The 27510-nt window shown below is 39.5% G+C and overlaps 1 protein-coding gene across 3 annotated transcripts in view; it reads left to right on the top strand.

Moving 5' to 3' along the window:
- ctnnd2a (catenin (cadherin-associated protein), delta 2a) overlaps positions 1-27510 on the top strand; it is a 341772-nt gene that overhangs the window by 92648 nt on the left and 221614 nt on the right. For 2 of the 3 annotated variants that reach the window (XM_073864207.1, XM_055181469.2), the window contains exon 3: positions 7699-7814. In XM_073864207.1, coding sequence (XP_073720308.1) covers positions 7699-7814 — 116 coding nt within the window. Of the gene's footprint in view, positions 1-2262; positions 2526-7698; positions 7815-27510 lie in introns of those variants that run through there. The other variant, XM_073864205.1, reaches the window with a different exon arrangement.

Here is a 27510-nt window from a genome sequence, read left to right as displayed (position 1 = left end):
TATAAATGGACACAGAGGTCAGTGCGAGCTAGTCAAGGCCAAACGTCATGCTGTGAAAACTGAAGGAGACATCGAGTCATATCTACAATCTGTTTAAGAGCCAAATGTGAATGTGCACTGCATGGCACTTAAACAACTACATTTCTATTTATTTGTCTGTACTTTAAATGTGTGCGGCTACATCACAGCATCTCCCGCTTGTTTCTGATGTGGCAGTTTCAAGTTTCATCCTTTAGCAAAAGAGCATTTTAAATTGCTATGGGGATGACTGAACATTTTTCCTCCCTTCGTTTCCTAACATCTCAGGGCAGTTTATAAAGATGGAAAGATCAGAGGGAAGAGAGGAGCTGATTAACAGGGAGGTTGACAGCATGTTTGGTATGCAGGAGAGAACAGCTAGAGTAACCTTTTATCAATCGCCTTTCATCCCAACCTGCAACATAAAGCAGCTGGTCAGCAAACATTTCTCTGACTTGTTGCTCCAACAACTAAACCCCCCAAAAATGTATGTTTTACCTAATTCCCCACCAGCATTTAAAAAAACATTTTTAATGATTTTCACAATGTTAAAATTTTCTACTTTAAAAAAAAATAAACATACAATATATCAAAACTTTTATCCTATTTTAATTCGTTCTCATTTTATCACCTCTCAAATATGGGTAGGTTTCTTCAAAAATAACAAATGTAGAGCAAAAGCTGAGATAATTGCATTTTTGTAAAGAATAGAGATCAGGTTCAGAATGATGATCAAAAGACACATTGAGTTTTTACTGTTTTTGGATCAGTGGATGCTTCAGTCTTTTATAAGCTGTGTAAGAGCGCCATCTAGTGTATATTAGCGGAAATATGGATTGCCGTAGAAAGTCGTCATTGGCAGGGAAGCGTTTTCTCTTAATTGACGAGATATCTCGTCACGGGTGGGGAAAGAGTTAATGTCTAGGTTGGCTTTGTTAAAGACAGTATCACTTTTGACTCTCTCAAATACCTACTGTGGGTTCACACCAGCCGCATTTGAGGCGTCAAATTCTCATCTTCTGCGTATAGTTTGCTGCTTGAACATTTTGAGTTTACTCGCTTCATTCACGCGTGAAAGCCTCACGTGAAATTCTAGTCATCGAGACATTCACGTGAAAATTTGCGTCATTGGAGGGGCTTCTGCACTCCGCTCGCTTCCTGTAATCTCATCACTACTAGAGCAAGCTCCTGATTGGTTAACGCAGCGCGTTTTTTCGCCAAAGTTAAATTTTTTTAACTCGAGCGTTTCCCGCGGCAAAACTCAATTCGCGGCATTCGTGCAAACTAGACGTGCGAATGAGGCAGAATCGCGTCTACCATGCTAAACGCCTCATTCGCGCCGCGAGACCTCCAGACGCACGTCAACGCGTCTTAGCATTGACTTAAAGCAACACTAAAGAGTTTTTGCTCTTTGCTCCACCTACAGGTTGAAAGCGGAATTGTCCATTACCACTGTTGTAAATAATTTAGCCTACTGCAGCAAAGCTGACTCTGATTAGATTGTAGGTCTGCCGTAAAGCAAGTTTTTGTAGTTTTCACTCGAACTACAGGACCGTGACCTGACGGTTGGAAACTTCTTTAGTGCGGTTTTGGCCAATGGAGGGCAACAAAGTGAATATGAAAGTGCCGTTCACCCTGTTTCGAGTGGATGAATGACTGAAACTTTTTTGGAAACGTTATTTTAAGGTGAAAACTGCTTTGGTGTTGCTTTAACAATGAAATCACTCGCACTTGACGCCTCTACCGCGGCTGGTCTGAACACAGCATTAGAGTGCTGGTAGACGAGTCATATATAGTAAGAGTATGCAGTGAAGTGCCCTTTTAATAAATGATGAATATCTGGTACTGTTAAAAGGGTTGGAGAAGTTGGGCCTTGAAACGGTCTGGCACATTCGGCTTCTCCGTTCTTCATCTATTGTATTTAAACTCATTCCGACACAGCACATTAGATTAATAGTTCAGGGTTTTTACTCTCTTCGAAGCTCCAACTTCCAGGCTCATATTGATGTGGAACAGACTGTGAAAGTTCACCGGCTTTTCAGTGTGCTGGGGGATATATAAAGAGAGAGGAAAATGAAAGAAAGGGGCATTTAGCATTTCACCCCGAAAGCACTCGAAATTCTCAGCCACTCTTTGAGACGACAGGGAAAAAGTTTTTTTTCTAAATGGGCAGAATTACTTGGGGAACGGCTGATGGGCGGGTCTTTCGGGCGATGAAACGTTGCATAAATAATGCGGGGGGAATCTCTGGGTCCTCTGTTGCCATGGAGACCTTTGTGGCTGACTGAGCCTCTGTTGTGAGCGTGAGGTGCTGAGAAGCTGTGGCTGGCAGAGCGGCCGCGCCTGTAATGAGTTGAGGAATTTTTTTAATGGGAAGGGCTAAGTGGATGGATAGTGGACCGGCTGGGGTTACCATGATCTTCCTGTCTGGTCCGTCTGGCTTGTGGGCAGGTGCAGTTACTGTTCTTGCTCTGGGCTAAAATAGGAGAACGGTGGGATTTGTGCTGGTGAGTTTAAAGTTTTTGACTTTGGCTATTTTGTGCCTTTGCTGGAGTTTGCTTGTAATCTGTATTTTTTCTTTAGGAGGAGCTACAGTATACATTTTGTGTGGTGATACAATATATGTAATAAGAGTGATTTGGAGAACACAAACATACTGTATTGAGACAAATATTAGATGTATTTTGTTGCACATAATGCTGTAATTATTAGGTCTATTAAGTTTATTATATGAGGGGAGCTAGCTAGGAATACAGTAACAGGTAGTCCTTCACTTCGTTTTGGGGTCCTATTAAATCAGCCTGTCTGAGCTGATGTAAGCAATATGGTAGAATATGCTATGCTGTAATGTGTGTATAAACACAGCTGACACATGTAAAAATACAGTATTACACATTAGTATTACCATGTACTTGTAGTATATATTATTAATAGTACTGCCCTTTGTTAATGTAGTTAATGTAGTGTTCTGTAGAATTACTATAAAATTGATAAGCTGTATTAAATACTGTAGTATGTTAACTATGGTATGGTTTAAAACACTACATCTAGGAATCTTGCTACAGTTTACTATAGTAAAAAGTATACTACAGTATTTCTATGTGAGTAGGCATGCCACAAAGATACAGTCACTTTAGCAGTTACAGAATGTTGCTATGCAACAGACAACTATTGGCTACACTCTTTAAAAAAGGTGCTATATGGGTATTCGCGCTGATGCCATAGAATGTCCACTTTTGGTTCTCAAGGACCAGTCAGAGGTTTGTGTTTAAGTGTGTGTGCTGAGCCTTTGTTTCGGAACCTGGTGCATATTCCTCCTTGGTTCGGTTTGTTTATGCATATGTGAACATGGCAATCGCGCTCGGACCCGCACTAAAATGGTCACTCTGAGATCGCATTAGCAAGGTGGTCTTGGTCCACTTGCAAACGAACTCTGGAGCGTTTTGGTATAAGTGTGAAAGCAATATTCAATTCAACAGCAAGGAACCAATTTGAAATGATTCAAGCTTATCCTGCTGGAAGTAGCCATCAGAGGATGGGTACATGGTGGTCATAAAGGAATGGACATGGTCAGAAACAATGCTCAGGTAGGCCGTGGTATTTAAACGATGCCCAATTGGCACTAAGGGGCCTAAAGTGTGCCAAGAAAACATCCCCACATCATTACACCACCACCAGCAGCCTGCACAGTGGTAACAAGACATGATGGATCCATGTTCTCATTCTGTTTACGCCAAATTCTGACTCTACCATCTGAATGTCTCAACAGAAATCGAGACTCATCAGATCAGGCAACATTTTTCCAGTCTTCAACTGTCCAATTCTGGTGAGCTTGTGCAAATCGTAGCATCTTTTTCCTATTTATAGTGGAGATGAGTGCTACTCAATGGGGTCTTCTGCTGTTGTAGCCCATCCGCCTGCGTGTTGTGGCTTCACAAATGCTTTGCTGCATACCTCGGTTGTAACGAGTGGTTATTTCAGTCAAAGTTGCCCTTCTATTAGCTTGAATCAGTCGGCCCAATCTCCTCTGACCTCTAGCATCACCAACAAACAGACTGTCTTATTGCTTTATTAACCATGAACATACCTGAGAGCTCTTTGGTGACAAGTTTTAGTGAGCACATGAGCGGCATTCAAAACTAAAGTGTGCCTTTTTCGTTAAAAATGTTTTTATGTGCTCTTCTTCGCAATAGGTAAGATTGTTGTTATATAACAGCAGTTATCAAAAAGCCACAATAATCTCGCGAAGCTGCTGTCTATCCATCCTTATGGATGACAACTTCGAGCGGAATCCTGGAAATAAACAAATGCACTCTGACCAATTAAAGGAGAGTTTACTCGCATGTGACTTGTATTAACAAAGTTTGGTCCGTTCGGAAATATTGCCTTGGGAATGCGAACTGAACCAAGATGAAATTGCAACCTTGTAACCATTTGACCTCCGGTTTCGGAAAAAGCACTCAATCTATAGGTCTGAAAACAATCCTTTTCTTAAAGGAGACATTTCACAAGACTTTTGTAAGATGTCAAATAAATATTTTGTGTTCCTAGAGTACATACGTGAAGTTTTGGCTAAAAATACCATATAGATGATTTATTATAGCATGTTAAAATTGACACTTTGTAGGTGTTAGCCGTTTTGGGTGTGTCCTTTAAAATGCAATTGAGTTGATCTTTGCACTAAATGGCAGCGCTGTTGTTGGATAGTGCAGATTGAGGGGCGGTATTATCCCTTTCTGACATCACAAGGGGAGTCAAATTTCAATGATCTATTTTTTCACATGCTTGCAGAGAATGGTTTACCAAAACTTAGTTCCTAGGTTGTTCTTTTTCACATTTTCTAGGTTAATTGAAGCACTGGGGACCCAATTGTAGCACTTTAACATGAAAAAAGTGAGATTTTCATGATATGTCCCCTTTAACTTTTTATAGTGTAAAATATGCTGTGTGTGTGTGTGTGTGTGTGTGTGTGTGTGTGTGTGTGTGTGTGTGTGTGTGTGTGTGTGTGTGTGTGTGTGTGTGTGTGTGTGTGTGTGTGTGTGTGTGTGTGTGTGTCTGTGTGTGCGTGCGTGTGTGTGTGTGTACCTGGTAATTATCACGTTGTGGGGACCAATTGTCCCCATAAAGATAGGAATACCAGTGTTCTTGTGACCTTGTGGGGACATTTTGATGTCCCCATGAGGAAACAAGCTTATAAATCAAACAGAATGATGTATCTTGAAAATGTGAAGTAGTAGAAGGGTTTCTGTGATGGTTGGGGTTAGGGAATGGGGTAGGTAAGGGGAATAGAATATACAGTTTGTACAGTATAAAATGCATTACGTCTATGGAATGTCCCCACAAAACATGGAAACCAGAATGTGTGTGTGTGTGAGAGAGATAGTGAGAGAGAGAGAAAGAGGGAGAGAGAGAGAGATTGCATTGGGTTTGTGGTTTGTTGCTGTATTCTGTGGCAGACAGCTGGTTGGTCATGATTGAGTATGGATGAAGAAAGGTGCTTTGGGATTGAAAAGGGATAAAGAGCTGTTTTGGTGTTTAAGAATGGAGACTACCAACATTAAATTCAGTCCACAAATGGCTTTCAGGGCTGGATCAATAAACCCTCCTATTGTACCACCCCAAATGCATCTGGTTACGGATCAGGCCTTCATCGATCCTGCTGACTAGCTGTAATTAAAACAGGTAGGGGTGACGAGAACGCCTGCTGATGAGCGTCTGATCGCTTTCCGAGTTCCTATTTGACTCACATCTCCATCTGTTAAGAGAGGACGATTTCTCAGCACTGATATGAATCGCAGAAATAAAACACTTTGGGATCTCATGAAGCTGTTTTTCTTCTAGGAAAAAAACTTCTGTTTTTGTTTTTGTGTTTGAGGAATCCAAAGGCTTGTAAAGAAGGGAAGCTGTTGGCTGGTGCTGTGCATAATTCGTGTTAGGATGTAGGCTCAAAGCTTGGCGGGCAGCTTGGGGCCGGCGGTCTAAGTGATTGTACTGTATGTGCCGTCCGGTTTTGGAATTGGTGCTGATGGTGCGGTTTCTGTCCCAGCTGGGGCGTTAGCAGTGATTATCACTTTGCAGGGCTGGCCGTAGGTCTGCCTGTTTGATTTATAGCTGGCGAGCACGCCGCTACACATCGGCAAATTCTAAGGAAGTTTCTCTGTGAACCTATAGTTTTATTAAATCAAGTTTTGAAACTTGTTTTAATTAGCATACAGCGTAAACCATCCACTGTGGGAATATTCTTAAAATGCATTGCCAAGCCAGACATCACTATTATTATTGCTCTATTATATTTAAAACGAAGGTCCGCAGGCTATATCCACGGCAAGAGACAGATTGTTACAGAGACTTAGAGTTAAAGTCGCAGAATGTTGGGAAAAATGGAATTGTTATCTGGGATATACACTCACCTAAAGGATTATTAGGAAGTTATAGGAACACCATACTAATACTGTGTTTGACCTCCTTTCGCCTTCAGAACTGCCTTAATTCTACGTTGCATTGGTTCAACAAGGTGCTGAAAGCATTCTTTAGAAATGTTGGCCCATATTGATAGGATAGCATCTTGCAGTTAATAGAGATTTGTGGGATGCACATCCAGGGCACGGAACTCCTATTCCACCGCTTCCCAAAGATGCTCTATTGGGTTGAGATCTGGTGACTGTGGGGGCCATTTTAGTACAGTGAACTCAGTGTCGTGTTCAAGAAACCAATTTAAAATGATTCGAGATTTGTGACATTGTGCATTATCTTGCTGGAAGTAGCCATTAGAGGATGGGTACATAGTGGTCATAAAGGGATGGACATTGTCAGAAACAATGCTCAGGTAGGCCGTGGCATTTAAACGATGCCCAATTGGCACTAAGGGGCCTAAAGTGTGCCAAGAAAACATCCCCCACACCCTTACACCACCACCACCAGCCTGCACAGTGGTTACAAAGCATGCTCCAAATTCTGACTCTACCATCATACAATGTCTCAACAGAAATCAAGACTCATCAGACCAGGTAATATTTTTCCAGTCTTCAACTGTCCAATTTTGGTGAGCTTGTGCAAATTGTAGCCTCTTTTTCCTATTTGTAGTGGAAATGAGTGGTACCTGATGGGGTCTTCTGCTGTTGTAGCCCATCCGCCTCAAGGTTATGCGTGTTGTGGCTTCACAAATGCTTTGCTGCATACCTCTGTTGTAACGAGTGGATATTTCAGTCAAAGTTGCTCTTCTATCAGCTTGAATCAGTCGGCCCATTCTCCTCTGACCTCTAGCATCAACAAGGCATTTTCCTCCACAGGACTGAAATGGTTGTGCGTGAAAATCCCAGTAAGTGAGCAGACCGGCCCGTATGGCGCCAACAACCATGCCAAGCTCAAAATTGCTTAAATCACCTTTTTTTCCCATTCTGACATTCATTTTGGAGTTCAGGAGATTGTCTTGACCAGGACAACACCAAACTCATTTTTGTCTCTTTTGATTGCCAGAATTTATTCTTCTTTGATCATTGGCTGTTTTTAAACAATGGGGCCAGTGTCTAATGGAATAATGCTTTCATCTGCCAATACCGATTATAAGCCGATATATCGGTTTAGGGATGCACCTTTAATGTGAATAATGACATTGAATATTTAAGCTTCAAATAAATGTACTAACGTCTCTTTCTCTCTGTCTGTCTCTCTCTTTCTCAGGAGCTTCAGTTCGAAAGATTAACTCGAGAGCTGGAGGCGGAGCGTCAGATAGTTGCTACTCAATTGGAGCGATGCAAGCTGGGCTCTGAGACAGGTGGCAGCATGAACAGTATCAGGTAATGCTAATGTAGTGTGTGGGTGTGTGCAGTGGCTATCTAATACTTCAACAAGCCTTTCTAATGAGACCAGACTTTCTGAAGCTATGATACGTTCGGTTATGGAAATGCTGACGTTTTAAAATGCAATAGAGCTCATGTTGCTTTCTATCTACGTGTTATGTGAGAGCTGTTGGTATGTGAGAGCCTACTGTGTACATGCAAGAGTGGGTTGGTGTGAGTGGGTTTGCATATCTGCATACATCCTTACCATGCATACATTTGCATGTCATACTGTCACACGAGGGCACCCGGGTCAAGCTAGTTTCCATGTGAGAACAGCAGGTTTCTTCTCATGCCTTAGAGAACCACATAGATTTACCGCATGAGAAAGCCCACCTGAGCCCACCACAAGGACTGCACACACACTTTATGCTTGTCACTGTATAAATTCTTTTAAAAAATGCATGCATTAAATAGCGCTAATGAATTCAAGAGGAAAAGATGGCCTGTGACCGCTTTATTTAAAGAGTAACTGTGTGTCTTTCCTGTAGGCGACCCTTAAGTGATTGTCCAATTAGCTTTCCTTAAACTCAATAGCAATTAACGACATTTAGCTTTTGCTCACATTCCTCACACTTGTTAATTATGTGTTTCTCTAAGTGGTTTGGCTTTCCAGGAGTCTTTGTTAGCTGTGAATAGTTTTTTGGGAGTTTTGGTGAAAGAAACAGGAAAGAGGCCATTTTTCTGAGCGCTTTAACTTGCTTATGTGGGCTAAAATGAAAAACACACACTGAGAAACAAGGAGGATACAGTAAAAGCTGCATGATCGTTTCAATTCCCGAAAGTAAAAGATTTGGGGAAAACATTGATCAGTATCTGGTGAACCAGGGGTGCCTAACCCTGTTCCTGGAGGGCTACCGTCCTGCAGATTTTAGCTCCAACCCCAATCAAACATATAATATTTACAACAGTTACATATTTGTCAGCATGGCACATTCAAAGACACAATAACACTAAATTACATTTAAACCCATTCAATTTTAGTCAACTTAATCTAATGTAGATTTTGTAGAGTAAAATTGAATGTCATATAGTTGACAAAAACTAATTCAAATGACTAAAATATGGCTAAAACTAAATAAAAGTTTTTAAGCCATTTTTAAATTCTGATAATGTTGGGCCATAATGACAGAAGGTAATTTATTTAAGAGGGTGGGACCAGCCATTTCCTCCAGTCTTTAATCGAGTTTGTGGAATCTGAAGGAGGAATTTATCCTTAGAACGAAGGCCCCTTTTAGGAATATAAAGATGGAATTGGCTTGACAAGTACGAGGAAACAAGAATATTTAAGGCTTTATATACAAGTAGCAAGATTTTAAACTCTGATCTTAGAAGGGGTGTAACGTGGTCAAATATTTTTAAGCCCTTTAAGAATTTTGCAGCAGCATTTTGGACTACTTAAAAGCGAGAGATTTGAGACTTTGAGATGCCTAATAAAGGGAGTTGCAGTAATCCAGCCGCGATGTAATAAAGGCATGGATAGAAGCCTCTAAGGAGCACTCAGCAAGAAAAGGTTTAATTTTGGATAGCGATCGAAGGTGAAAAAACTGGAACCATTGACTGAACTTATTTGTTTATCGAAGGTAAAGTTGGACACTTGGGGAGCTGTAGTGGGATAGGTTGGAGATCAGCCCTGGCGTTTGGGGGGCCAAAGACTGATTTCCGTTTTATCAGAATTTAAAAAAGGAAATTAGCTGAGATTTGATCTTATTTAGACTGGGTGTATGGGTGTTTAATGCACATGGGTTTTTCTTAGGGTGTTTTCACACATGTCGGTACGCACCGTGGTGCGATCTCGGAGCGCACCAAATTACATTGTATCATTTTTCAGTTAGTGTGGTTCGCATTCACATATGTTGTTTTTACTGTACTCGAAACGCCACACTGTACACCATGTGACAACGTTCAGCGCTGTCATTGGTCTCTTACAGCGCTTACCCCCATGACCACCCCCCACGTTTCCATGACAACCAGCCTGACAAAAAGAGCGAATTTTTTTTTGGCTAAAAATCCCGTAAATGTCACTATTTGTGTGTGTGGAGGACAGCTATGCATTTATGAAATCATCAGCTCAAACCTCCAGGAAACAGCAAATCTCTGCAACGGACCAAGATTGCCCTGTTTTTTGTTTACCCACAATATAACACCCGGCTCACGTCACTACGGAAGCCCAGTGGCTCAAACATGTGGAGAACTTCCTGTATTTGGTTCGGCCTGAGGTCGAGCACCGTTCACACCACAGATGGGTCTCACCAGAGTTCAGCGACAACCGCTCCGAGACCACCTGTTTAGAGTGGTCTCGGAGCGGCCGTTTAATGCGCACCAGAGTACGGCTTTTGTGTTCACGCTGACCAAACGAACCGTACTCGGACCGAAAGCAGATGCATGTGTGAAAGCACCCTTAGTCACAGACAGGTAGATTTGCAAATCATCTGCATAACAATGAAACGAACAATCATATTTCCAAAAATAGAAATAGGTATAGAAAGAAAAGCATTGGAGATAAAATCGAGCCCTGGGGAACTCCACAGGTTAATTGCCCCAGATAGGAGGTGAAATTACCTATTTTCACAGAGATGTGTGACTGCGGCATTACTCATTTGTTTATAGTAGGACAACCAGATTTTGGAATGCCTCTTAATGACCTCATTGAAAGAGACGTGCAACACACAGCGACAAAGTAACTCTTAGGTGAGGAACATGCTGAAGTAAGGCTTTCCAAATCGAACAAGGTTCGAATCTACAAGAATAAAGTCTGTTTATTGGCCACACCACTTTAGTCCCTTTTTACAGATTCAGGCCTCTGTATAGATCTGAAGAAAGTGGCATGGCGAGAAAGAAATATCTTGTTTAAAATGCCATTGGGAGCTTCAGCTAGAAATAAGCCATAGTTTGTTTACTCCATAATATTGCTACATGCTATTGATGTACTGTAACCGTTTTAATGCGCTATGAGTGAACAATGTCATTGAAAAACGCTTATTCAGACCTGTTTTCTTGCGATGTGGCTTATGTTTGTGGTTTCATTACGGTTGACTGACAAATGTAGGTCTTAATTAGGAATCAGTAGATATTTTTCATGCATGTGTGTATGAGGTAATCTTTGTGCATAACAATTATATAATTATGATAATCGTAACTATCATAGTCTAATTGTATCAGATCCATTGCAGCTATGAGAGGTCCTCATTACAGCTTCAGACATCTTTGTTTGTCTGTTTGTCTCTTCCTTTGGCTGGCATGAGCAAATGAAACTAGTAAGAGGAATGAACCATCACTGTCTCTCTTTACTGCCTCTTTGTTTATATATTAAAAACCATGCTATATCTATGTTATTCATCTCGCATAGCATTCTTACTTGGCTACGCTTATTGTTGGCTCCTTAGACAAAATGTTCTCTCAAGTCTCTTTGGATAAAAGTGTCTGCTAAACAAATGAATGTAAATCTTATATGGTGAAACTCGTGAAATTGTGCAGGTAAAGGTGTATATATATATACAGTTATCAATTTGAATGCATTTATAAAAATGTTGCCATTATTTCTTCAGCTAAGCGCTTTGATTGCTATGATAGTTCTGTTTTGTTTATAGGTAATTTTATGATGCACCTGTTGGTTGTTTTGGCAATTGTCTCACACTACATCTACTGTGATCGGACGGCTAAAAATTGACATTGACACAAAACATGGCTGTAAGCCACAGCTGGCCTCAGGAAAAACAATTTGGTGGACACGGCCTAAAGCTTAACATATACTACCAGGGTTTCCCACAGAAAATATGTTAGTTAAGGTAGTAGGGTTGGGCGGAGGGGCGGGGCCTGGGCTGTGGCAATCAAAGCATACGTGGGGCATATACGTGTCATGATGAAAATGAAAATATTTTTATAAAAAAAAAAACACAAAAATAAAACCTAATTTTGAAGAAACTATGACAGAAAACGGACACATACTAGATTATTAATGAATTAAATGTTTTAACAGATACCTCTAACAGGAATAGCTGCGTGATGAAGTGAAACTAAAGGGTTAATAAACACAAACTGAAGCAGATGTTGTAGAACGTCTGCCGAACGATGATAGATAGCGCGAAGATTGTAAAAACTGATTATTTTCCATACACGCTTCTGGCTATTCTCCAGACAGTGACGGACCATGTCATTTCAGCCGTGTGCCGCGCGTGCCCACTCGCGTTGTGAAGCGTGTCCGCGCTATTCTCTGAGATGCACTTGACGGCCTTTTGTGCAGTCAAATTTTTTTTGGAAGACCTAGTTAAGGCAGTAGGGTTTCCCAACTTAGGCGGGCCGCCCGAACTGCAAAGTGCTATGGGAACCATTGACTACTGATCAAAAGATTGGAATCCCTTGACTGAAATGTCTACCATGAGCTTGAAAATCTTTTAATCTTTTTAATCTCATGTTGTTATAAAACGTGTATTAATTAATTTTGTTGTTCTGCTGAACACAGAAAGATATTCGTAATCAAACTTGTTGAGCACAATTTAGACATTGAGTGCGTTTACATGCACAGTCTTACGGCGATTATGCTTAATAAAGTGATAACACATGTGGTCATGTAAATGCGTAAAACGGTTTTCTTTAATCGGGGAAAGCCCATAAACGGCGTAAGCAAAAACCGATCGGCACAGGTCGTTTTTTGCTCATTAAGCCGATTTCGCGTGGCATGTAAACACCTTAACCGGCTTTCTCACGGTTTTGTCCATGTGCGCATGTCTCCGCCGGGTGTGCCTCATAAGCCTTGAAAAGTGAAGCCTCTGGCTCTTTGACCGCCCCCTGGTGTCTGGCTGCAGTACAAGTCATAAACCCCGCCCTCTCCATTCAAACGAATGGGACTCTGCTCTAAATAAAAAACTTATTTACACTTCCTATAAAAGTTTCCGAAAAATGGTTTTGGTCCTTTGGAGTAGTTGTTATCACGCTGATATATGTTCAAGTGTTCATTATTGTGGTAAGTTTCATTTTAGCTAGTAATTTAATGCTATAGAAACGGGGCGTGTCGTTATGATTGGCGTGGTTGAATTGGTCGCGCGATCGTTTGGGTGGAAGTTTGATACCGCGGCTCCACCTCTGGCTCCACGGACGATTCCTTCTGTGCATGCCTTGGCCACAAACTGACGTTTTTACGTAACATGGCGGCGACCTTGGTCGGACATTTTTGGCTTCAATTCATTACAATGGTGGGAGGCAACGTCGCGTCGTCCATCTTTTTTACAGTCTATGGTCTCCGCGTATGAAAGATAAACGTCACACACGGAAGTAAGCGCAAAGTAACGCATAAAAGTCTCCGCTCGACTAAAGCAGTTGGCAGAGAAACTGTTAAAATAGAAGCTCATGTTACATTTACAGGTTCTGCAGACACGAGAAGAGATACAACAGTACAGCTTAAGACAGATATGCCGTCGACTTTTTGAACGACTATTGTGTACTATAGGTGGTGACGTCACTGCCTGCCAGAAAACTGATAATTCTTCAAGTCCCATGTAAACGCAGTTGTCTGCATAGGCGGCTTATTGATTTGCATGTAAAAGCATGAAAACAGTTTTCTATAATAAGCAGATTTTTGATAGTTATCCGCTTATGCTGTGCATGTAAACGTACTCAATGTTGCTTCTGTTTCCTGATTAATTACAAATGTATACAGGTTTGTAACAATGTGAAGTTGAGTAAAGGGTGACAGAAGTTTATTTTTTGGGTGAACTATCCCTTTAATGTTCTTGACAGGTTTGATGAGGTTTACCCTGTATGTATGTTGAATAAATTCAATCATTACAATAAACCGTAACTGTGATTACAAGTATTCATGTGTTATAATAAATCATTTGGAATACATTTATAATTTTTGTAATTGTTTCATTTCATTGGATATATATGTGTGTGTGAATTTCTACCATCTGTTTCATATTGTTGGGTTTAAGAGATGTTGAGAGTCTGTGTCTGATAGAAATGACTCATCAACCTGACAGTTTGGATGTCTGAACAGACTGGAGATGCTATTACAGTAGACTGGCCTTGACTGTCGAGTTGATTTAAAGACTCGCCTTACTGGGCGCCTCTGTCAGGAACGTACTCACATAGGCCCATTCCCACAAAGAAAAAATAAGGTTTACTTTACAGATTATGGTAGTGTAAAACCCAGGCAGTTTCTGTGACTTTATGTAGGTTATGAATTAAGCTGGAGATTGTATCCTAGTGGAAAAACATAGCATGCTTGTGAAGTTTCTTACGAAGCATAAAAAAATGATAAGCTGGAATTTGTAACTTGGTGGAAATACCCACCATGCTCGTGCGGTTTCTCACAAAGCATAAAACATGTAAATGAGACATACTAATTTTCGTCTCGATGCTAAAAACACTAACACGTTCTTTGTGTCTAATTGCAAAATTTGTGTCTAATTTCAGTCTCGTGGCTGAAAACTGTTTTTGCATGTTTTCTTTAGTGACACACAGAGAGTTATGTAAACAGTGGTGTGTATAATGTGTGTTAGCATAGTTATAATCCCATGTCTGTTGCTCTCAAGACTTACGGTAGTAAATCCAGTCAACCTCTGAGTCTTTTTCACGGCTGTCTGACACTCTGCCCTATAATGTTCTTATACAAACACTCATACAATACAAACAGATATTTACATATTATGCTTGTACATATCAAGCTTTATAAACAAGCTCATATGTTTTTATGATCTTATAACTGTGTTTCAGGTTAAAACATAAACTTAACATTCAGCACGTCATAACTTTCTCTTTCCTATTTAGTAGGTTGGAAATATTCTGACTGAGTCTCTATTTTTTTTAAGAAGACATTGCTAATATTTGACAGGCGATTTTTTTTAATGTTGGTAACTTAGAAATAACCCTTAGCAAAGATAACATATATTAAAGGAAAACATATATCAATATTTTACTATGTTCGCACCTCAACTTAGACGAATTAATACATACCTATCTTTATTCAATGCGTGGACTTAATCTTTGTACAGTGCGTCGTGAATGTGTTAGCATTTAGCCTAGCCCCATTCATTCCTTAGGATCCAAACAGGGATGAATTTAGAAGCCACCAAACCCTTCCATGTTTTCCCTATTTAAAAACTGTTACATAAGTAGTTACATGAGTAACTATGGTGGCACAAAACAAAACTTAAAAATGAGAACTATATTGTAGCACGTTGACCTCGGGTGCAGTAATATTGACCGAAGTTTGAGCAAGAGGGGAATTAGTCAGAAGGGATGCTGCTTAAAAATTCGTCACATTTTATTTTGTGCCACCATATTTACTTATGTAACAGTCTTTAAATAGGCAAAACATGGAAGTGTTTGGTGGCTTCTAAATTCATAGCTGTTTGGATCCTAATGAATGAATGGGGCTAGGCTAAATGCTAACACATTCACAATGCGCTGTACAAAGATTAAAAGTGCACGCATTGAAAAAAGATGGCATGTATTAATTTATCTAAGTTGAGGTAAGAACATAGTAAAATATTGAAAAAGAGTGGTGTTTTCCTTTAAAGTCCCAATGAAATCTGAATCGTCAATTCTTATTTTTTATGTAATATTGCCTTGTTTATATTACACAATTCATCCATGTAAGTCATTATTTCTTAAAAAAAATTATGTGCCCTCATTCTGTGATGATGTCAGCTAGACGGCTTGGGCGGGAGCATTTGTTAACTCCGCCCCTCCACTTTTCTATATTTATTCAAAGCACAGTGGAAAACACAAGCCACACCCACTATTTTCCTTACATAATATTAGCGTTTCACTCAGAAATGCATCACAACACAAAAGAAAAGTCAATTGGGACTTTTAGAAAATACATTTTTATGGTAGCTTTGCATTTAGGCATTTGCCAGTAAGTGGACTACCTAGATAACATTGTGAAATTTTTTATCATACATACAGTTATTGTGGGTAGATAAAGTGGATGTCAATTATGTGTTGTTATGTTTTATATTATTTTTTAGGTCAGCTAGATACAAAATTATAGCCTTTTCTGAGATGTTTTGCATTTGAATAAAGAATTACAATTTAGTCTAAAAGTGTTTTTGTTTGCTGTCGGTCCTGTCTTGTCTCACCTATAGGTGACCAAACAGTGTCCTTACACCTCAAAACAATTTGTACATGATGTGCTATAGATGGAGAAAAGCACGTTTTTCCACTCTCAATCTAACTTCCTCTATCTCTCTTCTGTCAGTGCTTGGGGAAAAGCAGGGGATGTTTAGTAAAAGGTCATCTCTGAATAACATGTCTGACTATCTGTGCTGTATGTGGCTATTCCCCCAAAGGTCTCAGCTCTAAGGCTTTGTTTGTGAGTGCATTTACATTTCTTAACTAAAATGTCTTTCCCTCACTGCGTTCCAGGCTAGCGACAAAAAGTGAAATTGTGTGTTTTAAAGGTTAAGTGTTAAAGTTGTTGTTTTGTGCCAACAACAACATCGGCCTAACCAGTTGCATGAGTTTGAAAAGCGATGGTCTGTTTATCCAACACAATTTTATGGCAATTTGTACAGTATGTATTTTTATGAAGTGCCTAATACAGATGAATTTGGACAACCAAATGTATACATTTTTTGAATGATTTGCTTTTGTACCATGATGTTTCGTTTAGGGATGGGGTTTTGGAATGATATTTTTTTCTAATAATCATACATTTTTGTATAATTCACATTGTACGAATTCATATGAATTAGTCAATATGTAAAATACGTAAGAATTCCCATGAGATCAGGTTGTTTATCTGACCAGTGGCAGTTCGAAGGAGTTTTATAAAAGTTATGTAGCAGCAATCATTATTGTCACATGCATTTTCAAAAGTACATTGCATTTAAAGTATATACAGTATTTTGTCATGCGTGTTCCCTGGGAATCGAACCCACAACTTGTTGCACTGCTAACGCAGTTTATTACACTTGATGGTAATAGTCACAGGGTTCCCATGGGTCCTTGAAATCCTTGAAAGTTTATGAATCTGGGGGGAAAATTCAAGGCCCTTTTAAGTTTTTGAAAATATACATACATAGATACAGGTAATGTAAAGTGCTTGAATTTATTTTATGCAAGAAGTTTTCTGGAAAAAAAATCCATATAATTCGCTGTGTAGTTTAGGATAATATCATACAATTCTAGACTTTTTAAGCACACGTGCTAAACTGTTTGCTTTAAATGCTTTTATCTTCTGTATGCGAATGTTGATTCATACCAAAATGCTTTTTTGCATAGTTGTGTTCGACACATGAAAACGTCTCGGATTACGTATGTAACTGTTGTTCCCTGAGAAGGGAACGAGATGCTGCGTATCGCTTGCCATACTTCCTGCTTCCGTGGAACGCCGTCAATATTTCAGATAGCGATATACTTTCTGGCTCCCGCGTCACCATGTCTTTGTCGTTAAGCCTCACCATTGGTTGAATTTGATATACACATTCAGACGCACTTACCCCTGGAAGCATCCCCAAAGTGTCGCCGCAGTGACGCAGCGCGAGTTCCATCGAAAGGGAACTGTAACAATGTATCTTAAAAGTTAACACGATGTAACCTTGCTCTCACTTGAAATGTGTCCCAACATTTAGTCTTTGAATTTTTGGGTATTGGACATGGAAAGTCCTTGAAAGGTCCTTGAATTTGAAGTTAACTATGGTGTGGGAACCCTGTGGTCAGTTGTTCCCGAGAAGCATCTTTAACCACTTGTTCACTTTTGTGTGTTACACACATTTGTGCACTTGGCCTCTTTCTTGTTGAACATCTGCTATTTCAGTCAGATCTGCTCTGTGTGCTCTGGCAAACTGCGTCAGTTTTCTTTTCTCTAAACGTAGACTTTGGTAACCTACAGAGAGAATATTAAGTCAAAGCTGTTTCACACTATTTCTACCAGTGCTTTTCTATTCTTTGCCATAATTTTAAACCGAGACTTCAGCTCTTTTGGTTCTGAAGGCAACGTGGTATTATTTAAATACACTGGACAATAGGTTGCCAGTCAGGTGCTCCAGCGCAACAATGTACAGTGGTGAATTGGTTCGCCTGAAAGCATGACTGTCTAGTCGGCTTTGGCAGAAGTTCTCCACACGTCTTTCACAGTACATATACAGCAAAGCTTGTGCAGGTAGATGATTTGGCCACAAACAAGTGGAAAAATGTGAACACAGTTTCATAAATGTGGTTTCATACAGCAGATGTGAAGATAAGCTCACTTCAGCACCCGTGTGTAGTGATATTGATTTGACGTGTGTGTGTCTTTGCTAATAAACCAGCATTCAATAGTAGAAACGTCTCATAGGGGGTTCAGTCTTTTAGCTCAACTGTAGGTATGTGTCGTCGTTCAGAGTTTAACCAAAGTCTATCATTGGATTTCATATTCACTGAGAAACAGCGATCATAAGGACGTTTTGAAAGTTGTCTTTATAATGACATCATAAGCCTCTTAGTGCCTGTGAACATAAGGGACCAAGATGATTGGGAGGATTACTCACTTATACTTCAAGAAAGGCATTGTGAAGAAAATGACATCATCAAAGCTGTGTCAGTATGACCGAGTGCGGATACGCCAAAGCGTTGATTTTCAATTACACTTCAATTATGCCTCGACAAAAGACGCACAATGACAGGGTAGCTGAAGGAACTGAGCGCTCAACATCTCTGTAGACATACTTTTGGCATGTTATCATGCCCTGCGTTTTAATGCTTCATCTGAAACTATATAACTTATTTTTATAATTATACTTCATATTGAGGTACTACAAGAAATATTTGTGTTTAACTATATAAAATTGCTTATGTTAACTGTAATGAACATTTACTATAAATTTGTATAATTTATTAGCAGAAAATGTAAACCCAGACAACAGACGACTCTGCACTGAATCAGGGCCGAAGTCAGCGGATCCGGTGCAGATCCGGTGCGGTCGTCTGCTGTCTGGGTATTAACTGTACTTGGATTTTGGGAATGACTTTTCTTATTCTGCGTTCACACCAGCCGTGTTAGAGGCGTTAAGTGTGAGTGAAGGTAAAGTCAATGCAATCTTGCGGCGCGAATGAGGCGTTTAGCACGGCGCGGTAGACGCTGAATCTGCCTTATTCGCATCTTAATTTGAATAATTCGCAAATTGAGCGTTGCTGCAGGAAATGCGCAAGTTAAAAAATCTGAATTTTGGCTGAAAATCGCTCCGCATTAACCAATCAGGAGCTTGCCCTAGTAGTGACGTGATTACGGGTTGCAGAAGCTACTCCTATGACGCGAATTTCCGCGTGAATGTATTGAATAACTAGAATTTCACGCGTCTTTCACGCACGAATGAAGCGAGGAAACTTCAAATGTTTAAGCGTCTAACTACGTGCGAATAGCGCGTTTTTGCCGCCTCTACCGCGTTTGATGTGAATCCAGCATTAAGGATGTCAACACCACTGTGTCTCTCCAAAATGTCCAAATGTTGTCAATCGAATCAAATGTAACGCACTGTAAGGTTCAGAGGCTTATTTGGTTTTTACTGCACCTGCTGCTATTTTATTACCTGGGCTAAACAAACAAGTGCTGATGAGTTGAAAAGGTTAACACTAACATGCAAATTACACAAAAATTGCTATAATTGATTTGAGAAAGAGAAGTGATCTTGACCTCTAAATTAAAGCTGCATTGTGTTTTAAACACAATCATTTGCATGTGATAAGAGCAAAAAAAAACTAATAGATGGTTTGGTTTAAAACGCTTAGAGGAAGTAGGGCTAGCGTAATGAATGACTTTCATTACTTTGCAGTTTTCAGCTTTCTTTCTTTAGGGGATCAGCAGGCACATTGGTCAAAGGCAGAGGTGTCTGGCACATGCAAGCACTCACTGAACCATAAGGTCGGTCACGGGGGTACATGTCAGCATTTGTAAAAGCCCACCGTGGTCAGCGGTTTCTCTGCTAGGACACATTCTGTAGCTAATGAGAAAGACCTAGACTGTGTGTCATTTAATCTCATCCTTCCCGAACCGCCCATCAAAAATGCTCAACTACCTTTTTTGGTGACTTTCACATGATATCACCTCACAAGTTTGTGGTTGCAATGCCGCTTTAAAGTAAATACATAATAATGCAGACCACATAGAAACAGAACCTTTTAAAATATATGGAATATATAAATATTTCAGGACAAATATGACAATTAAACACATTCAAAATCCACATTTTTGGTACAGCGAAATTAGACTTATGAGGTGTCATGAAACATTTTGATAAAAAAAGTAAATGCAAAGTAAGGAGCCAGTCACACCAAAAGCGCTTTAAACGCTTGCAATCGCAAGGCGCGACGCACTGCCTTTTTTAAAAAAGAACAGTGCGACACCGACGCGCCTTTTTATATTACTAAACAACCACCGAGTCAGCTGTCTTGTCAATCAAATATTGAAGCGTGAGCACTCTGCTGTTAACTGTCATATTAGCAGAAACTTTAAAAAGAGGGCGCTTGCTCTGACCTTGTTTGAGGATGAGAGGTGCACAAACACGCAGGAGAGAGTGAGCGAGTGGAGTCCGGTTCTTCAAAGCAACTGTAAACTTCCCTCACCACAACGTAAGGCCCGCATCTCCCCTCATTCGAGTGGACAATGGAAAGACTCGAATGACGTCGGGCGCTTCTCCGCCCTCAGCGCTCCTTCAAAAGCACGTGCTGCGGCTGGCGGCAAAAAAACGCAAGGCGCTCAGCGCGCATAAACATCGCGCAAACGCACCCTGCCCATAGAATATCATTCAAATAAGGCGCCTGCAACTGCCATAAACGCTTTTGGTGTGACTGGCACCTAAGAGTATCAAAATAAGAAGCATACAGTTACAAACATCTCTTCACGTACTATTTTGCACATGATTTCAATTTTCAAATGACATCATACAAACAAATTTTGTTGTTTTTTCTACATTTAAGGGGAAAAGTTTCATTACCGCAATGTGTCCATGACTGCATTTGGGTTCTTTGACATGAAAATATTTATAATTAAAAAATCTAAAAAATAAAAAGCTTCAGTGTATGTTATACTGTAAACATTTACAGTAAAGAAACATGTGGTATTTGGTGATCATTGGTAAATATAGAGTGTCGAGACAATAATAAGGTATATAAATGTGTCCAAGAAAAATTTTCTCATCCTCCGCAACAATTTTTAATCATTGTTTAAGGCCTCAAGGAACTAACATTTTCAAAAAAAAAAAATAGTTGGAAGGGACATAATTGACTGTGATACTCAAGATGACTACCAGGTAAGCAGTTCTTATTTTTCTCTCCAGATAAAAGTAGAATTTTGTTTGTCATAGTACCTAGACAACTTACAACTTTTTAGTTCTCATTACCGAAACATGAGTTTCTAAATGCATATATTTAATGTAATATCATGTTGCGGTAATGATAAATTTTATAATGATAATCTAAAAAATTTAAATAATTCTATAGAAAAATATTTTTTTAAATCCTCTAAAAATAATGGTTATAGTAAGTTCAAACCTTAATCTTACATGTGCAAAAAAAAATAATTTGGCTTCAAGGACTTTTTTAAAAAATCTGATGCTGGACACCTTCTAAGTCTGGATATCGTGAGAATCACCCATGATGCAAATGAAAAAAATATACTGTATACTGGAGGTATACTATACATTATACTATACACCTATATACTGTAGGTGTGCTCTTGAAAGAGTAAAAAACATATTTTTTACTAAACGATTATAAATCATTTACTTTTGTATCTTTAAGTTTAGGACAATGAGCTAACATGAGATATCAGTCATATCAATATGTAAATATTTGGCCACGCTAACTGGGAGCAAGCAGTGCATATACACTTGAGAAATGACCCTAAAGTGCTTCCATCTGCATTTGATCCATTGTTTCATATGTACTATTATGCATCAGAGTTTATATAAAATCGTAAGTTAATAAAAACCTCATAATCCTATTGAACAGTCATGTTGGATGGGTTTATTTGGGTCCAGCTCTGGACTTCACTACTCTATTAGTGCTTCTATTTACCCATCCTGTCTGAGCTGATCCCTGTACAGTCTTGAGCTTCATCATCTAATCAGTTGTCAATCTGCTTACACACACACACACACACACACACACACACACACACACACACACACACACACACACACACACACACACACAATCTGATCCACATACTGTATTGTAAATGCAGACTTGTTATGGTGGCGAACCACAGATTGATTCACAAGCTGCATCACCCGCACATACATTCTTTGTACCATTGGGTCAAGTTATGTCTGGTTAGCGTTGCTCATTTAAATGCTTTAATTACAAAATACATGTGTTTCCGCATTGAAGGCTATTTAAAAGAAACTGGCAAGCAACATAACAATGATATATAGATTTCATTAGCGTTGTATTGTATCATATAATCCATGAATCGTAGCATATGAGCCTCATTATTCTGGGGGCTCTTAACCACATGAAATTAAGCCTGGGTTTTTATTTTTACCTTGCAAATTTACACCTCATGGACTGGTATAGTAGTGAAAGCTGTTGCCATGAGCCGATCGGTGTCATCACTTTTCAACAGCTTCAGTAATTGCACACGTGACATTTATGGATCAGGTGAAGTGTGTGTTACTGTAGCGATATGTCTTATAATTAGAAAAGTCACTCCTGTCTTACTATCATCTTGGCAGTGATGCAGTGTCTCTGTGTATGTATGTGTGTCTTGAATTTATACAGTATATATGAGTTTCGAGGTAATTCAAATAGTTAAATAGTTTTTGGCTGAACGATTTCGGTTAGAAGCACCATGTTTAAAATGATATTTTAATAGATTTGTTGATCGAACCGTTTTGCTCTTGTGATAATTTATTAAAGGATGTAATGAGAAATTGAATTGCCCTTGGTCTTTTAAGTTATAAGGTGGTGTAAAACATATGACCCATAAGAGGGAACTGACCACCCCACTCCAGCATAAACACTTATTCTGTGTTCTGCAATTTGGCCTGCTGGTTTCCAGTAAGGTAATGAAAAATACTGAATGCTACTATAATTCATAATCAACAAAAAAGACATTTTAAGCATATTAAAAAGTCATATCATATTTTCTTCCCTTAAGGTCTATTTAAAATAAAGGTAATAAATACAAAATGATGATTAACCTTGTAAATAGACCTTAGGGGAAAATAAACTAAAATATGACACTTTAAAGATGACATCTAATGAAAATCTGACTTTTTTCATGTTTAAGTGCTATAATTGGGTCCCCCGTGCTTCTATCAACTTGGAACATGTGAAAAAGATCAACCCAGTAACTTAGTTTTGATTAACCATTCTCTGCAAGCATGTAAAAAAATAGGTAATTGAAATTTGGTTCCCCTTATGATTTCAGAAGGGGATAATACCGCCCCTTAATCTGCACTATCCAACCACGCCACTGCCATTTACTGCAGAGATAAACTCATTTGCATTTTAAGGACACTCCCAAAAATGGCACATTTTTGCTCACACCTACAAAGTGGCAATTTTAACATGCTATAATAAATTATCTATATGGTATTTTGAACTAAATCTTCACATATATACTCTGGGGACACCAAAGATTTATTTGACATCTTAAAAAAGTCTTAAGTGTAATGTCCCTTTAAAGTGACTTGCTAAAAAATACAACTTTCTAATTTTTGACAATTACCACGGGCATAACATAATTAGCCGGGGATATTTTAGGGTTCAGCACACGTGAGTCGCACTGAGTGACTTTTCTAGTGCACTTTATTCCATAAGCTATTACAGGGGTGATTATGGGACCAATTTGATAACTGCGGACCCTTTCACCGAATGCAGTTTAATGGTTGAGAGAGACTAAAAGTCTGATATCCTCCGTAATAATAGTGGCCTTTTTGACTTTTTCTCTCATTAGTAACTTTTCTCTTCTGGGGTTGCTGATCTTGTTCTCAGTGATGTTTGAAAGATCATCATTTAACCACGTTTCTACTCAGTGAACGAAGAGCGATGAAATTTTTACTTTTGTACCTTTTTTTGTAAGTGCAGACGTGATGTATAAAGAATGGTAGAGAGGAATGATGTAATGATCAAAAAGTCATATCAGCATGTTATTTTAAAGAGTTTTTGTTGTCTTGATATAGTTTTTTTTAGTGTACTAGAGTAGGTTTTCATGGTTGATTGTCAATTTTTTTAAACATTTTTTTAAACATTTTTTAACATCATTGTTCTGCTTTCCTTCTCAGTCTGTCTTAAAAGCTCTGTTACTTCTGGACTCTATGAAACTAAGCGCTCTGATTGGTCAAGCTTGCCTTGTCTGTTGTCTCTCGCTTAGAGCGTGTATCAGAAATACACCGGGTACACTGTACCCAGCAAGCAATAGCCATCATTTCACTGTTTAGGTTAACTAGACCAGAAAATAATGTCTATAATCTCACTCTTATGACGTTCCAAACTTGTAAGACCTCCGTTCATCTTAAGATGTTTTAGATTTATTCCGAAAGCTTGCTGACCCTTCATTGAAAATCTATGCACAGTTTACTGTCTATCACCAGAAAGGCAATAAAAACATCATCAAAGTAGTCCATGTGGCATCAGTGGGTCAGTTAGAATGTGTTGAAGCATCGAAAATACATTTTGGTCCAAAAATAACAAAAATTACGATTTTATTCAGCATTGTCTTCTCATCCGTGTCTGTTGTGAAGCGCATGCGCGAGACTAAAGTCACGTGACTGCAGTGACGTGGCTGACGTGTTATCTGGTGCGCCCCAGCTTTTTTTGTGCGCCCGAGCTTCGTTTAGAGTCTGAGGGAGACGCACGCTGTAAGTTTGAAAAAAAAAACACACTTTGCAAACATGTCTAAGGATAACACGTCATCCGCGTCACTACAGTCACGTGACTTTAGTCTCGCGCATGTCCTTCACAACAGACACGGAAGAGAAGACAATACTGAATAAAGTCGTTATTTTTGGACCAAAACTTATTTTCGATGCTTCACACATATTCTAACTGACCCACTGATGTCACATGGACTACTTTGATGATGTTTTTATTACCTTTCTGCACATGAACAGTATACCATTACTAGATTTTTAATGGAGGGTTAGAAAGCTCTCGGACCAAATACAAAACATCCCAAACCGTGTTCCGAAGATGAACGGAGGTCTTAGGAGTTTGGAACGACATGAGGGAACGTCATTAATGAATTCACTTTCATTTCTTGGTGAACTATCCCTTTAATGCAAGAATGCACTTATTTAATGACAGACCAAAGTAAGGTATGCGTGAAATTTATTTCTACATTTAATCTTTTGGTTATGCTGGCATGAGATAGCACTGTATTGATTCATAAGGTACTATAGGTTCAATGACAGATCATACAGTATGACAGAATGTCTTCATCCATTGCTGTCGAAGAATAAAAATTTCTATTCACTGAAAATCTATTCAGGTCATATTGCGAGTTCACAGTCAGCAAATTCAGTATTTGCAGTAAAAGAAACACTTTTACTCTCAGACGCTTGTGTAGTCTCCAGCAGCCGTCATCTGCCAAAGATTCTGCAAGCAGGAAATGTGATTACAGTTTTGGTTACAGGCCAGAAGGGAATGGAGACAGAAAGAATGAGTGTCTGTGTGTAAATTTTGATAGTATGGCCCAGCTCTCCTTTTGTCGGGGAGGACATCACAGTACGGTCCGGATGCGGTAGTTGCCCTGCTGACCCGCCCACCTACCCATGCCGCTTCCTTCCCAGCTGAGCCGAGCGATCGTCTATGGCACGCACGTTGGGATACGCTCGATCCTATAAGAAAAGCAAATGCTTATCTTGTACAAACAGTAGATAGTGGCAGAGTCCAGAGAAGGCCAGTCTTGATACAAAAAAGCAAGACACAGTGTCCCTGAAAGTGGGTGCTTGTGCTTTGTAACTCTGGGAAGACGTTAGGCTGATGCGAGCGATTCAGTTGCACCACTGTCCATTATGTTGTAGACAAATTTTCTGCTACAAACACAACACCGATTTTCTCTAAGAAACCAATATGTACCTTTAAGGAACTTATATAAACCCTTTAGGTACACAAGTATACCTTTTGAAATGGTATGACCCCAGTGACAGCTTTTGTACCTTTTTCTGAGATTATCGAGTTTTTTAAATGCTCCAAAAGCATCCATCAAACATACAAAGCAATCCATGCAAATCCAGTGGGTTAGAAAGGCTTTAAAGCCTTCTCTCACACGCTTGAACATTTGAGTTTACTCGCTTCATTCGCATGTGAAAGCCGCGCTTGAAATTCTAGTCATTCGAGACAATCACACGGAAATTCACGTCATGGGAGGGGCTTCTGCGACTCCGCCGAGACTCCGCTTGCTTCCTGTAATCGCGTCACTACTACAGCAAGGTCCTGATTGGTTAACGCGACGCGGAAATCCGCCGAAGTTCAGATTTTTCAACTCGCGTTTTTCCTGCAGCAATGCTCAATTCACGCGGAACGCGCCATCTGCGCCGCAGGATGCTTAATCACATCTTTGCATTGACTTCACATGTAAATCACTTGCGCTTGGCGCCTCTACTGCGTCTGGTGTAAACCCTGCATTACACTGAAGCATGGGCTACTATTTACCGTAAAAACAAGATTATTTTTTGATATGGGTGAGCCAACAAGCTTTTGGAAACACCCCAAATCCACTAGTAACCATATACTGTAGCAACACACTGGCAAGCACTTATTCAACCAACTTGGCACTGTGGCAAGCACAATGTACTGTTTTGCATGTAAAAGTTGTTATGAGTGCTATTGGGCGGGAGAGTACAAGGAGATTTTCTAATAGCTTTGTGCATAGATTCCTCTGTTATGAGTGTACATCTGCAGGAGTATACATCATCACCTCCTTAATGAAGACCATAGTCCAGCTGTTTGTTTGCTTTCTTGCGTTTCATCTAGGAAATGTTCTGGACTAAAGGGAACACATGAATGTGAAAACACGTCCAACGGTGATTCTCTGTGAAAAACAAAAAATTAAATGCTTACCAAAACCGTAGTCTGCAATGCCAGACAGTTTGGAAGCAAAGTGATGGATGACATAAGAGGATGCTGTCATAGTAAGTGATTGATGTTGTAATGAGAGGAGTGGGAAGTGCTGATGTTGAATATGTGTTATTGACAGATGTTATTAAGGGGGATGAGAAGATATATTGGGGGGGGGGGCTGGGCAAATGTAACTCTGCTTTAGGATGAGTAGTTGAGGTGGTAATCTTATTTTACCACCTTTGTGTTTTTCTCACTTTTTCATGACACAGTTCCACTCAGTTAGCGAATGCTGTGAAATTCAGATCAGAATCTGTGCCAAGTCAAGCAGATAGTGATCCAAGACAAACAAGCCTACCAGAAGCAATTAAACCGTTTTTTAATTAGCTAAAAACTCTTTTTTTACACATATTAAAACAGCAATGTGAAGGGTTAAAAGACAAGTTCGGTATTTTACACTTAAAGCCCTGTTTTCAGATTGTTTATGGTGAAATAGAACGGTTGTGACTGAAATTTCGACATATGCGGCTGCCCCGAGAATTTTCAGGTGTTTGTGTTTCACCTCCCACCTCTATAATGGGTTTATAGGTGCACTGGAACAATCCTTTCTAAAATGCATTAAACTTTCGTTTACAAAGACGTGAAACTCACCGAGTGGTCAGTGGTG

The sequence above is a fragment of the Misgurnus anguillicaudatus genome, chromosome 25 (assembly GCF_027580225.2).
Source record: "Misgurnus anguillicaudatus chromosome 25, ASM2758022v2, whole genome shotgun sequence".
NCBI classification, from domain to species: domain Eukaryota; kingdom Metazoa; phylum Chordata; class Actinopteri; order Cypriniformes; family Cobitidae; genus Misgurnus; species Misgurnus anguillicaudatus.
Note: the sequence above shows the minus strand (reverse complement) of the source record. Positions and strands in the feature narration are given on the sequence as shown.